The sequence below is a fragment of the Vanellus vanellus genome, assembly GCF_965231255.1.
Source record: "Vanellus vanellus genome assembly, chromosome: 2".
NCBI classification, from domain to species: Eukaryota; Metazoa; Chordata; class Aves; order Charadriiformes; family Charadriidae; genus Vanellus; species Vanellus vanellus.
The window spans coordinates 10,958,227-10,970,533 of record NC_138906.1 but is presented as its reverse complement, the minus strand read 5'-3'; the positions used below and the strand labels follow the sequence as shown (position 1 = coordinate 10,970,533).

Here is a 12,307-nt window from a genome sequence, read left to right as displayed (position 1 = left end):
ACAAAAGAAATACAGTATACTGTCAGTTGATTGTTTCCTCTGTAAAAAGGATTAGTCATCAGTGATCTCTGGGCAAATCCCATTGGGTGGGATGCGATGTCCCTGTAGCTGAATGAGTCTCCCTGCAAAATCAGTGTTCCAAACCCTTGGGCTGAGTACGAACAACTGTACCAAACCCTCCCCTGCTCTAGTTGCTGGTTTCTGTGCTCCCAGTTCACCATGTTTTGTGAGTGCTGAAATTAATTTACAGCCCAAGTTATTTTTCTGTGTTTTGCTCTTCTGTGCAGAACACCGTGCTTTCAAGCAGTTTTGATTCCCAAGTTTTATTTTCCTTGCCTGGAATGGGACTTCCTGCATGTCTAATCAGTTCTCACCTTCAGAAAGAAGAGCCGATGAAAAGCGACACAAAGCAATTCAATGTGTAAAATATGCATATTTTAATTTAATAAAAGAAAAACAGCAAGGGAGAGATAGGCACAGAACAGCAGCCCCTAGAGCTCTAGTAACTTGTCAAGCCATGTGAAATAAATATAGCATTAGGAATTCCATAAGCGTGCAGTAAAGGAGTGTGTGTTTACCATGCTCGCTTCTAATTATGGCTCTGGTTGGAGAAGGTACTTAGAAGTGGTCCTTTTAAAATTTCTATCCCTCTATTGATTAGGCTCCACCTTTCCAATATTAAAGTGAAAAGCTGATTACTGGCGATTTTGGTGGACTTTCCCTGCTTAATGTGGTTTTGTCAGCCCTGCAATACTAAATAGGGCTCATATTTAAATTATTTCATAATAAGGCTTGAGTTAGGAGTCTACTGAGAAGAATAAGTTTATGTCTCTCTGCGAAAGCAGAAGTTATTGCAACACATACAGTCATCTAGAGTTTGCCTTTCCCGTTGACTTCCAAACAAGTGTTGCTGCAACAGCAGGGACATAAAACATGGACCCAGCCTGATGACCACGTATTTATATATGGTCCTCTCTGAAGCTGTTTTTTCAACTGCAAGTCAGATAATTTTTCTTAATTAAACATAGATTGTTGATCATTAATTCTTCAACCCACAGATTTGATTAGCTGTCTGGCACAGCTATGACTTTGCAAATGGCAACTCTGATTTTGCCAAATTTGACCCACTTCCTATCAAAATGCTAAGTCATTTTCGGCGAAAATGTTTTGCAAAAATGGTTGCTTTTGGACTGGCAACATTGCGAAGTTCTAGTTGATAACAAAAATCTAAATTCCCTCCTAATTATTTTTTTTTTTCTGGTTAAAATCTCCCCCCCTCCCTTTTTTTAACCCATTAAAAAATTTGGTTTTGGTTTTAAAATAGTCCAGAAAATGCCATTTTCTGACTGTCGCCATTCAATACACTGTTTCCTGTTTCCAATGGAGAACTCAAAAGAAATCACAGTTAATTACTTTCAAGATATGTAATGGGATGAATATTATCTGATCCAGCAAGGGTTAGTACCTTGCTTTGTTGTTGTTTTAGGAGCTGTGTTTATTCATGTTGAGTTTTGATTATCATTAGAAATTATTTAGTTTTTGTTTGTTTGTTTCTCTGCTGTTCCAAATAGTTGCATTTACCAACTATTTGGGAAGCCTAAAAGACTGAAAAGATGGATTCTTCAGTTTACTGGAGATGTCTTCCAGAATGCAGCTGGTGTGATTAGCCTGTTATTTTTAGTGAACAGGCTGGATTTAACTGATTATCCTATCTATTTTCTACTTCTAAATCATCACATTTTAGAAACTTCTCCACTAATCCTTGTCAAAAGAAGTGTGTCTAGTCAGGGCACATATCTTGTCATTTCCCCATCACTAAACTAAAGACGAAAATGACTGAAAAAGGGGTTTGGGATGGATTATTCATTATAAAAAGAAGTTAGAAATGATGAAGTGTCTGAAAAAATAAAGGAATTCATATAACCATTTTATTTAGAAGCCAGCAAACAAAGAAATTTTAAAATACAAACTTTCGAAAACTGGTGTTTTATTGGATTTGTGGCAGTGTTGTGGCACTGATTCTCCTATTTGTGATTTTATTTTTCTCCTTACTTGAAAAAACAATTCGGTGCTCCTTTGCAAGCAATTCGTACTAAATATAATTCATTCCAATGTGGAAATCCTTTGTATGGGACTGGCACTCCAGATAACCACAGCATGAGGTCTCTACACGTGGTGGATTTCATCAACAGGGAATCCTGCGGATGTCAAACGCATTGCTCATCTTTGGGTTGCAGGATTCAGCCTTTAAATTGCAATAAATGGAAAGGGATAGTGTTATTCTTGTCTAAGAAATGTTTTGAGAATGATGCATACAGCAGAACCTCATTAAAGAACATTAACATGTTACTCTCTAGGCATATAGGCTGAAGTCATACAAAATTATATACTGTCTTCTTTTTTTGGCAAAGCATGCACTGTAGAGCTCTGTAGTGAGCTCCTATACGTAACTCAGACTTTATCACTTCAATTCAGAAGACTTTATTCAACATTTCTTCTTCTGGAAGTATTACTGTAGATTACAAACATGAAACTGCCTGTGCTAAGTGATCTATGTAAGTTTATTCTTATATATAATATATATTATCATTTATATATATTTTTTTATATATATTTAGGTTTTATAGACACTTGGAGTCTAAGGCTTAATTTTGCTGGGCTCTACCCAAAAAGAAAAACCTGTGCCCGGAGGATCTTATGTTCTCTTTATTCTTGTATCACATGCATTGACTTACTTGTCTATTGTGCAAGAATACAAAGTTCAGAATTACGTTAATCGCTGTGAATTTGCAACTGAACCTCCTCTTTTATTCAGCAAGCCCAGCTGAAATGTCTCTTTGGTAACCAGAGGCCTTCTCCGAAGGTGGTACTGGGATTGTGCAGACCAGGTCTGTGCAGACCAGGTCTGTGCTACCTGTTCCTCCGTTAAGTACAAAGACACGCTCCTTGGGGACGCTTTCTAGCACGTGGCCATGTCTGGACACTGAGTACAGCAAAGTGTTAGGTGTTGGGAGATGTGGCTTCTGAAAAGCCCATCACCAAGTTAAAGATGGGGCGGAGAACAGGCAACAGGATAAAACTCTGTGAACTGCCTTTCAATCCTCTGCGTTATTTGGAAAGAAATCCGGAGAACAGCCTGGTGGTCTAATACTGAAGTTATCACGGAGACAAAGAAAATGCTGTAGTCCTGCAGTCACAGGCTGTGAGTCTTAGTGAAAATCCCCTCCCGATGGTAAGCACAGGAGATGCAGTGACAATTGCTTGTAACAGGGACGACGGCACTAGATTGTATTGCTTTCTTGATTTAGTAGATTTGACTTCTACGTTTTCGCACGATGACCTAAAAGAAATATTATACCCCAGAGTAACTTTGAAATTGTTTGTTTAAATTAACTTTCATTTGGATTTATGCTTAATGAAATCTTCAGAGATGCAGACAGCCCCTCTCTAATGAAATGCTGTAGCTTTGAACCAATGAACAGGGTTGCCAAACTGTAAGGATTCCTCTCTAAACGAGTGGGCTTTTATAATGTTACACTTGGGTGGCACAGGCAGAGTGCTAGATGATTAGTTTATGGTCTAGATCATTGTATTTTTATTACACTCATAAAAACTGTGTTTCTCCTCATTTTCGTAATGGCTTCAATGAGCTTCTATACCTTCTAGAGGCACATTAAATCGTTATGTGATGAAAGTACTGATTTAGTGGGGCTAGTTTTAAAGTAAGGTACATGTTTTGAATTCTTATCTTAGTCTGATTGCTGACTAAAAAAGGTGAAACTACGTTAGAATGAATGAAATCTCTATCATCTTCCTTACATACAAAGAAGGTTCCCAGCTGTGGCCTAAAACAAATGCAATACAGAAGAGAAACAAATGATAAATCTGCATCTGTCTATAAAATAAATTATATATCAATTTAAAGTATTTTTGCTGGTTTTGTGGCATTGTGAGTTTTAACAGGAGGATGAGTGGATTACAGATATTTTTAGTTAAAATCTTTTAAAGGAAAAAAGATAAGAAAGATTATTTTTATTCATTACATTCAACTGTAATTTTTTTCCCCACTCCTATTCAAAATTATAAATAACCCTATTCTGTGCAAACCCTAGGTTCATTTCTCTAAATAATTCTAAGCTATTTTTAAAAGTTGCTTTAATTATGTTGCAAAACAAAAAAAAAAAAAAGGAAGAAAAATGTTATTTGTTTCTCTATATACAAGCCATTCTTAACAGAGAAGACAACATCATTATCCATGAATGGGAAACCTTTTTATTTGATATGTAATTAAAAAAAAATAATCCTTGAATTGAATGTATCATCTCATCTTTGCACAGTTTAGACAAAGGCCTTTTTTGTTTACAAAATTTACATGTCAATACAGTTGCTTATAAATATTTCTGTGAAATAAACATAACCCTTCACAAAAAGAGCAGTTTACTCTTCATTCAGTAATTTTATATGCTAGCAAAAAGACAATGAAAGTTGTATGCAAATATAACATCAATGTACAGCATAATAATAACAGTTTTTAGTGATGATGCTGCTTGGTATTAATTCATAGGAGCCTTTTTGTTCAGCCACGGGCTGTGTTTGGAACAGAGATACGCCAGACCAGAGCATCTCTGCTTGTTCTGCTGTTTGTGGGAGACATCCACAAATCCTTTAGTTGAGGATGCGCTGGATTCCTGTATCCTACTCTGTGGCTGCTCTAAATTATTATTAAGCAATCATGCTGGTAGTGAAGATGCACCGTTTTCTTCTGTTCCTGCTGTACCTGTGCTCTGTGAGTGCACGGTCTGCAGCAGGAGTTGGACTTTCCTTCTACCTCAAGAAAAAAAAAAATAATAAAAGGAAAGTAAAAGGGGAAGAGAGAGAGGAAAAAAAAAGGGGGGGGGGGGGGGGGGGAGGGAGAGACCGGAAAAATAAGGAAGGAAAAATAAAAGACAAAAGGAAAGGAAAAGAAAAGACATAAGAAAAAGAAAGGAATACAGAAGGAAAAAATAAAGAAAAAAGAAGGAAGAAAGGAAGGAGGAAGAAGAAAGAAAAGTAATGTACATTTGCAACAAATCTTTTATAAAAGTGCTTTTGGAGGGACGATTTATCCGTCTGAAGTGTTTCTGGAAGACCAGTTTTGCTCTGGGTTTTTCCTGCTTTTTCCTCCTGACTGTTGTTCAGACGCAACTTTTATGGTTGTTTGAGCAATGCAGCACTTCTGTAGCTTTTGCTACATGGCAAACTGTAAAACGACCCAGGGTTGAGGACACAAACAGGTTTCAGTACGTGCGACTTCAGTAGGCCTATGCTGTTTAGTAATAAATATCAAATCCCAAATAGTTGTGTGTTCTGCAAGCGTCATTCAGCATTCCCGTTGTGGATCGAAAAGTTTGACAGAAAAGCAGCTGAACACGGTACCAGGAACGAGGAGAGATTTTGTGGAAGACCCGAAATGAAATCGCTGGAAATTCTTTAATATTTCATGGACGCCTGCAAAATATGGTGCCAGTTTATTCAGGGATTTGAAAGCAGCTGCAGAGTAAAAGTGTCTAATGAAAATGAAATAAATTTCCTGTGAATGGAATAAATTTTGATTGTGTGTCTGAGTGCAGTAATTATACATGTCACGCAGTAATTAGGCAGTCACAATGTGGCCACGGTGTCTTTCTTTGTCTGCAGATGGTCTGGGAGAACGGCTGTGTCGTTATTGTCATGCTGACACCCCTTGCAGAAAACGGAGTCAAACAGTGCTACCACTATTGGCCAGACGAAGGGTCAAACCTCTACCACATCTATGAGGTACCTAAACAACATATCTGGTTGTAAACGTGACAGTAAGTGTCCGGGTTGATTTCCTACGGGGCAAAATGGTGTTTAAGCTGATCTAACCTGGAGGTCGAGCCGAGGGCTCTTAAATACTCTTCGTGTGCCTTCGAGTAGTTTTAGATTTGTGAAAAATTCGCGCGTGGTTTTAATAGCAAGGTAGTTTCCGCTGCATAAAATCTAGTCAATAATGAGCCAAGTATTACAATGAAAAAAGGACAACAATTTTGTTTTTCAAACGGTTTTGCAAGTGGTTGAAATGTGAAACCATGTATTCGTATTTTATAGGAAAACAGTATTTTTAGAACTAGTGAATTTTGCCTTAGGAAAGCCATATGTATGTCTTTGCAGAAAAGCCTCTATAGCTATAGTGATTAATGCTATCTATTTTTACCTCTTGCTTCAGCCACAATAATAAATACATTTTTTTTTATTTTCTGCTTTACATTTCTAGCTCAAAATATCATATCACCGGTTTTGTCGAAATGTACCATTGATAATGGCTGTCAGATTTTTCCAGTTGTCCAGCTGAGCAGAGGACGAAAATATTAGCACAATGCCAGATAAGAAGAATAGGAAAATGTGAAGAAATAGTTATTTAAAATAAAATGTGAACAAACTCATTTTCTGGAAAGATGAACCCTGCAAATAAGCTGCATTTTTTAATGTTTATGTTTCTACACAGGAGAAGAAACCGACTTTTGACTTCTCATGGGAATTCAACTCAGATTTTTAAGACCCCTGAGAAGGGCCTGGACAATGCATTGTGGGCATTCCCGAGTAGAAAGCCACAGGCAGTCCAACATATTTTCAGGCAGTGTCTTTTGTATTCACATAATGATATAAAGTTTCAATTTAGTGATTTTTTTCTTTCGCATTAAAACTGTCAAGAACTTTTTTTATGTTTTCAATAAAATAGCAGTGGCAGCTAAGCCCTTCCTGACAACTGCACTGATTGTTAAATTAAAAAAAAAAATTTTTCACAGCAATGGCCAATTTGCTAATAAAAACAAAACTTTTGTGCAATTCCTTCATCCCAGACATCTTACACCTGCAGTCCTGAAAATGCGGCTTGCAACCAAAATTGCTGATGTCCTTTTGTTCCTTCCTGTGGGGTGTAGGTAAACCTTGTCTCTGAGCACATCTGGTGTGAGGATTTCCTCGTGAGGAGCTTCTACCTGAAGAACCTGCAGACGAATGAGACCCGCACAGTTACACAGTTCCACTTCCTCAGCTGGAACGATCAGAGGGTTCCTGCTTCCACAAGATCCCTTCTGGATTTCCGCAGGTAAAGCACAAAGTATGACAGTTCATTTAAGACGATACACTTCTGAGCAACTAAACTAGTCCTTCTAATTGTCCTTTAAATATTTCTGGTTTGAAAGGGGGTCCTCAGCCTGGAATGCCACGATGCTAAACTAACAGACAAATCTGCAGTAGGTTGATGTTTAGCGTTGTCTCACACATAGATGTTGCCTGGTTTTAAGACGTACTCATTTCCCATTTAGAGATCGACACCTTTCTTCCCTTTGTACAGCTCTTCAGTGCTTCTGTGTTTCTTTGTTTTCCAAGTATTTGTCCATTCTGCAACTTCCAGGCTTCTTGTGTGGCTCCCCTATGATCCTTATTGCAGGAATCTCACAAATAAATTTTGTTCTATGAGCACGCTTTAAAAAAAAAAATCACCATGGAGTCATATGGCAATAACGGCATTCCCGTGGGAGCGTTTGCTCGTAAGGATCAAACAGTGAGGACTCTAGGCTTTCTTTGGCTGCAGGAAGGTGAAAATTTGAGAAAGCAGGTGAAAATGTTGACAAAGCATACCCTCTGGAATTTTAAAGAAAGTCAGCGTGGCTTTAAAATACAAATATACGCAGGCAAAACCTGTGAAAGTCCTTGCCACCTTCTCTAATGTTTGCTGTGTCTATCTAAATTTTAATTTGAAAATTAAAGCCATGCATGATAAATAGTGGAGCGAAATAATCTTCATTTGATTGCAAACCGTGCCCAGTGCATCGTGTGTAGGTGTTAGCGTGTATCAGCTAATCCACAGCGATGCGCTTATGACTAATGAAAAGAATCTCCAGGAGGTTTGGGGAGTTGGTTCTCAATCCGCAAGCGGCCTGTGGGATCGCGGGTTTTCCTCTCTGCACTACAATATTATCTACAACCCCCCAAAGTGATTATAAGGGGCTCAGTGCTCAAAAGGTCCAAACTTGTTTCTTTCAATAAGTGCTGGGAGCTCTGACTGAATCCAGTCGGAGTTACGCATCTGCCCCTGAGGGGAGAAGCCGGTGTATAACCAACAGGAGCTGGTTGCCCAGTTGGCAACATTTTACCCTTAAAATTTTGGGACTAAATGCCACCCCTCATCCATCAGTGTTCTTGTATGCCTTGCAAGGCTTTTCAAAGTAGCGAGTCATCTCACCCGGTGCAGGTCAATAACGGAGTGTAGCTGTGCTGAGGCACTGGGAGCTACGGCGGGGTAAGAATATAAGGATACGCTACAGACTCGCAATGCAAATGCAGTAGCGGAGGAAGGAAGCACGGCCACAGGATGAAGTTGAAATTGTAATTGAGTTTTCAAGGTTTTCTTCTCTGGGTTCAAACTTTAATGTGATTTTTATGGGTTGCTTGTAGTACCTTGGAAGTTGCCTGTAGTGAATTTCTGTAGTGAAAATTCTGAATTGGTTCCATGAAGCTGTGCGAGGCTGCAGCATGGAGCCAACACAGCGTCCGATTTTGCTCTTTTTGAAGTTAGTGGGAAATCTGCTAGCCATTCTAACTAGGCTATAAATAAGCCTGTACAGCCAGGACATCTGAAGTTCGGAGCACCTCTACTCCAACTTGCTTCTGTAAGAATTGAGGTCCCTGCGTGAACTGCAGGATTAGGTCTACAGTAAGTCGCAGTTCACATCGCCAAGAAAGCACTGCGTAGAGTGACATTGTGTAAGGGTTAAATAGCCATGTTGAAGAAGTGTTGTGCAATACTTTGAAAAAGAAAAATTATAACTAGATGAGAAAAGTAGTGGAGCTGCCATTCTTTGTATTTAAAGCCAGTATGGGAATGAACCTGTTAAGATTTAATTGAATTCGGAGTGTTCATTTAATATGTATTCACAGTCCAGTGTAGGGTACTGTAATCATTTGCTACGTGCAGATTTTGTACAATGAACTCATAATACTGAATGCATAGTAAAATTCCGCCTGAAAAGGAATTTTGGCATGCACAATAGCTGGTCTGTGAATCTCAGTTTTCTTGGTCATCTGATGTTGTTGCTTTTTTAACGAAAAAAAAAAAAAAACCCTAATGCACTATTGCTGAAATAATGTATTTGGAATTCATTTATACAATATATGTTTTACACCTGAAGCTTCCTATTTAAAGTACAAGCTCCGCTGGATTACGACAGCTGAGTCTTAAAGCCCCCAGAATAAACGTCTGACGGCGCTACCATACTGGGAGCAGGGTAGTGCTAGGATGGGGCTGCTCTCATTTCTTTTAATCTATCTATGTTTTTATGTGCATTCGGTGTGTTTGTATATATATATATGGATATGTGTGTATATTTATATATTCACATACATATATGAAATTAAGCATATACATAACCAACCCTCTATTTTTTATAATTCATCACCAAGAAAAATTGGATTCCCAAAATTACCTTGCCCAGAGTCTGTGGAAATATGGACCTTGAAATTTTTATTGAAGTAAATTTTGCAAGTCTCTTTGAAAAGCGAAAGCTTACATTTTTCTTACTATGTATCAGACGTTGTTTCAGATGATTTTGCATTTAGCAGATACAGTAAACCTTGTGGAATAATCTATCATACTTTCATAACGTAGGTATAAATTGCCAAAAAGAGATTATTCTATGTATTTAAAAAATCTGCACAAAAGACAGTCCCTGAGAGGTGAGGCTACTACAGAAACCACTGGTCAGCTTTAAATGCTTCTGGAGTCCTAATTTCATTTTGAACAATAGACCAATCATTATTGCTCTGGACTAGCTTGTTAGTCATGCACTGATATGTGTAATTAAATATTTCTTGAGCCCAGAGGGAGCACATTTACACTTTAAAGAGGGACTGCTAAGCTAAAAGATAATTAGCATCACATGTGAGGGCTTTGCTTAAAATATATATCTATTATGCTATCACTTCTCGCTGTGTGCAATGGCATTTACTAACACTGCTCACTTTAAAAATGGACAAATTCTTATTTTGCCAGCTAATTAGCGGTTGCCAGTGTCATTTTTGTGATGTTGCAGCTAGTAATATGAGCCCAGTTGCATAGTCACAAAAGTGATCATTGGAAACTGTGACTCTGCTGCAGGGACAATGTGGGAAACCCCTTTTCTGAGCCTCTAACGACCTCTGACCTTTGCTTGCTGATGGTTTGCATGACGATTTCTTTTTCACTCAATGAGCCAAGGGTTGGTTTGTATTACTAATCATTCTTTCTAAGTTAATTCTTCCTGTATATGTATATATATATAAAATATATATTTTCTTCAACATTCAAGAACTTTGCTTACTGATGAATTTTCAGCTCACTCTCATTAGCCAGAACTAAGAATGAAATGAGATGTTGCTGCACTTCTAAATATTTTCACAAACTATATATAGACAAAGCTATGAACCAGCTGGATTGAAACCCTTTGTTTTAATGTGTTTTCTGAAATGTGTGATAATGAAAATGTTTGAAACGCCTTCAATAAAACTGACAAACATAAGGTGTCCTTCCCTAACGTGTGTCTCTGGCTGTCTGATTTACTGGGAGGTCTGATTTACTGATAGGTTTAGATCAAGTTTGTCATTGAAATTGTATTAAGGCTTTGGTAGGTGGCTAGTCACAACATCCAAATATCATAATAGCGGTGACATACAAGGAACAAAGGAACCACACAAGCAGAAAAAGAAATGGTAAATACCCCTCTCTAGTTATTAGCTTTTAGTTAATACTTTAAATGCAGGAACGACTCTTTCCTAATGCACATGATGGGGGGTGGGAGCAGGATGACTAGCTGCATGTAGGGGAACGCAGACCATCTGTATCAGATGTTTTTACAGACATTTCAAATATTATTAATATACAATACGAAAAATAAATATCCGGCTTTTTGTTCTATAGAAGGAGTTGATCCTCAGATCTGATCATCAAGAATTGAATGATTCATTCATGTGTAAACTCTGCTGCAGCTTAAGTCATTGAAGTTTCTCTTGGTAGTGCCTGTGTATATATGCATCTATGGACATATAAATGGTCCGTTTAACTTCTAAAGTCAGGTGCTTCTCAATGACTTATCACTTATTTCATAGAAAGTTTTCTACTGCATTAATTATTACATCCAAGGATTATAAATAGAGACAGAATGACTCTGCAAGTATGATTTATAGCCGTAAACAAAAGAGTAAGAATTGTGAAAAATTCCTGAATTCTAATGTTTAAAAGGAATCATTACAGGAACTTCATATTGTTATCAAGTTTGGTTAGAACCTTAAATAATAAAAAGCAGAATGTGAAAACACCGTTTCATGGGACACCACCACCATCTCCGTAGCCTGTTTGGGTTGAGTTCCAGGTATCCCGACTCCCTGTCAGATTTACAAGTTTAGGCATCTTCAGGCTATACTGTAAGCAATGTTTAAAGATATATGCATGTTTTCACAGCACAGATGTTAGTGAATAGATGAACAGCCAAGAACTAAATGATTCAGTAGGTTAGTTATGCTGTAAAATTCATAATAACATTGTACCACAGTTGCCAAATTCCGGCAGCTCACTTCAGTTTAGCAGTCAGGATCCTGTGTAACACTTGCGCCGAGCTGGGGACTATCGGAGGGTCTGGTCACCCCTTGGAAGCTGCCCTGTGAAATGGTTTTAGAGGAGACCTTCTAGCTCCAGTAAACCCAAACATCTCATCAAGGAAATTGCATGAATTGAATTTCTTGAAGCAATGCTTTCCCATTTCAGCCTTTATTCAGCTTGCCTTGTTAACATATGTGTGCATATTTTATGGGGGTTTGGGCCTGTAACTTACTTGACATGCAAAATATATCCTAGAGCAGAAGAGAGGGTTTGGGGTTTGGGTTTTTGTAAGGCAATTTAAATAGTTTTAAACCAATTTTGTGGGCTCCATTCTTAGACCGAGTATCTTGGTTTGCTTCATTGAGTTTACATATCAGCAGACCTGTTCCATATCTGTACTTTTATCGATTGACTTCACGTACATTCTCTTGACACTGAGAATCTTTAACCAGGAAGCTGGAGAAGACAATAATGTGTAAATATTAAATCTGTAAGACTTTTGTGCTAGAACCAAAGCAGTAGAGCTTACTGGTGGTTTTAGTTATTTTCACCACAATAGATTACATTTTAGAAATTTTGTGAGAAACTTTTCAGGAGACTCAGTTTTTGCCTTTCTGAGGAGAACTGGTTTTACAAATCAGCACACATTGCACGATGTATACTGGAATAGCC

General features: G+C 38.0%; 1 protein-coding gene across 1 annotated transcript in view; it reads left to right on the top strand.

The window, feature by feature from the left end:
- Window positions 1–12,307, top strand: part of PTPRN2 (protein tyrosine phosphatase receptor type N2) — a gene marked incomplete at both ends in the record, with an annotated part of 658,801 nt that overhangs the window by 622,086 nt on the left and 24,408 nt on the right. The window contains 2 exons of the mRNA XM_082499676.1: window positions 5,677–5,796; window positions 6,942–7,108. Of these exons, the coding sequence (XP_082355802.1) occupies window positions 5,677–5,796; window positions 6,942–7,108 (287 nt within the window). The remainder of the gene's footprint in view (window positions 1–5,676; window positions 5,797–6,941; window positions 7,109–12,307) is intronic.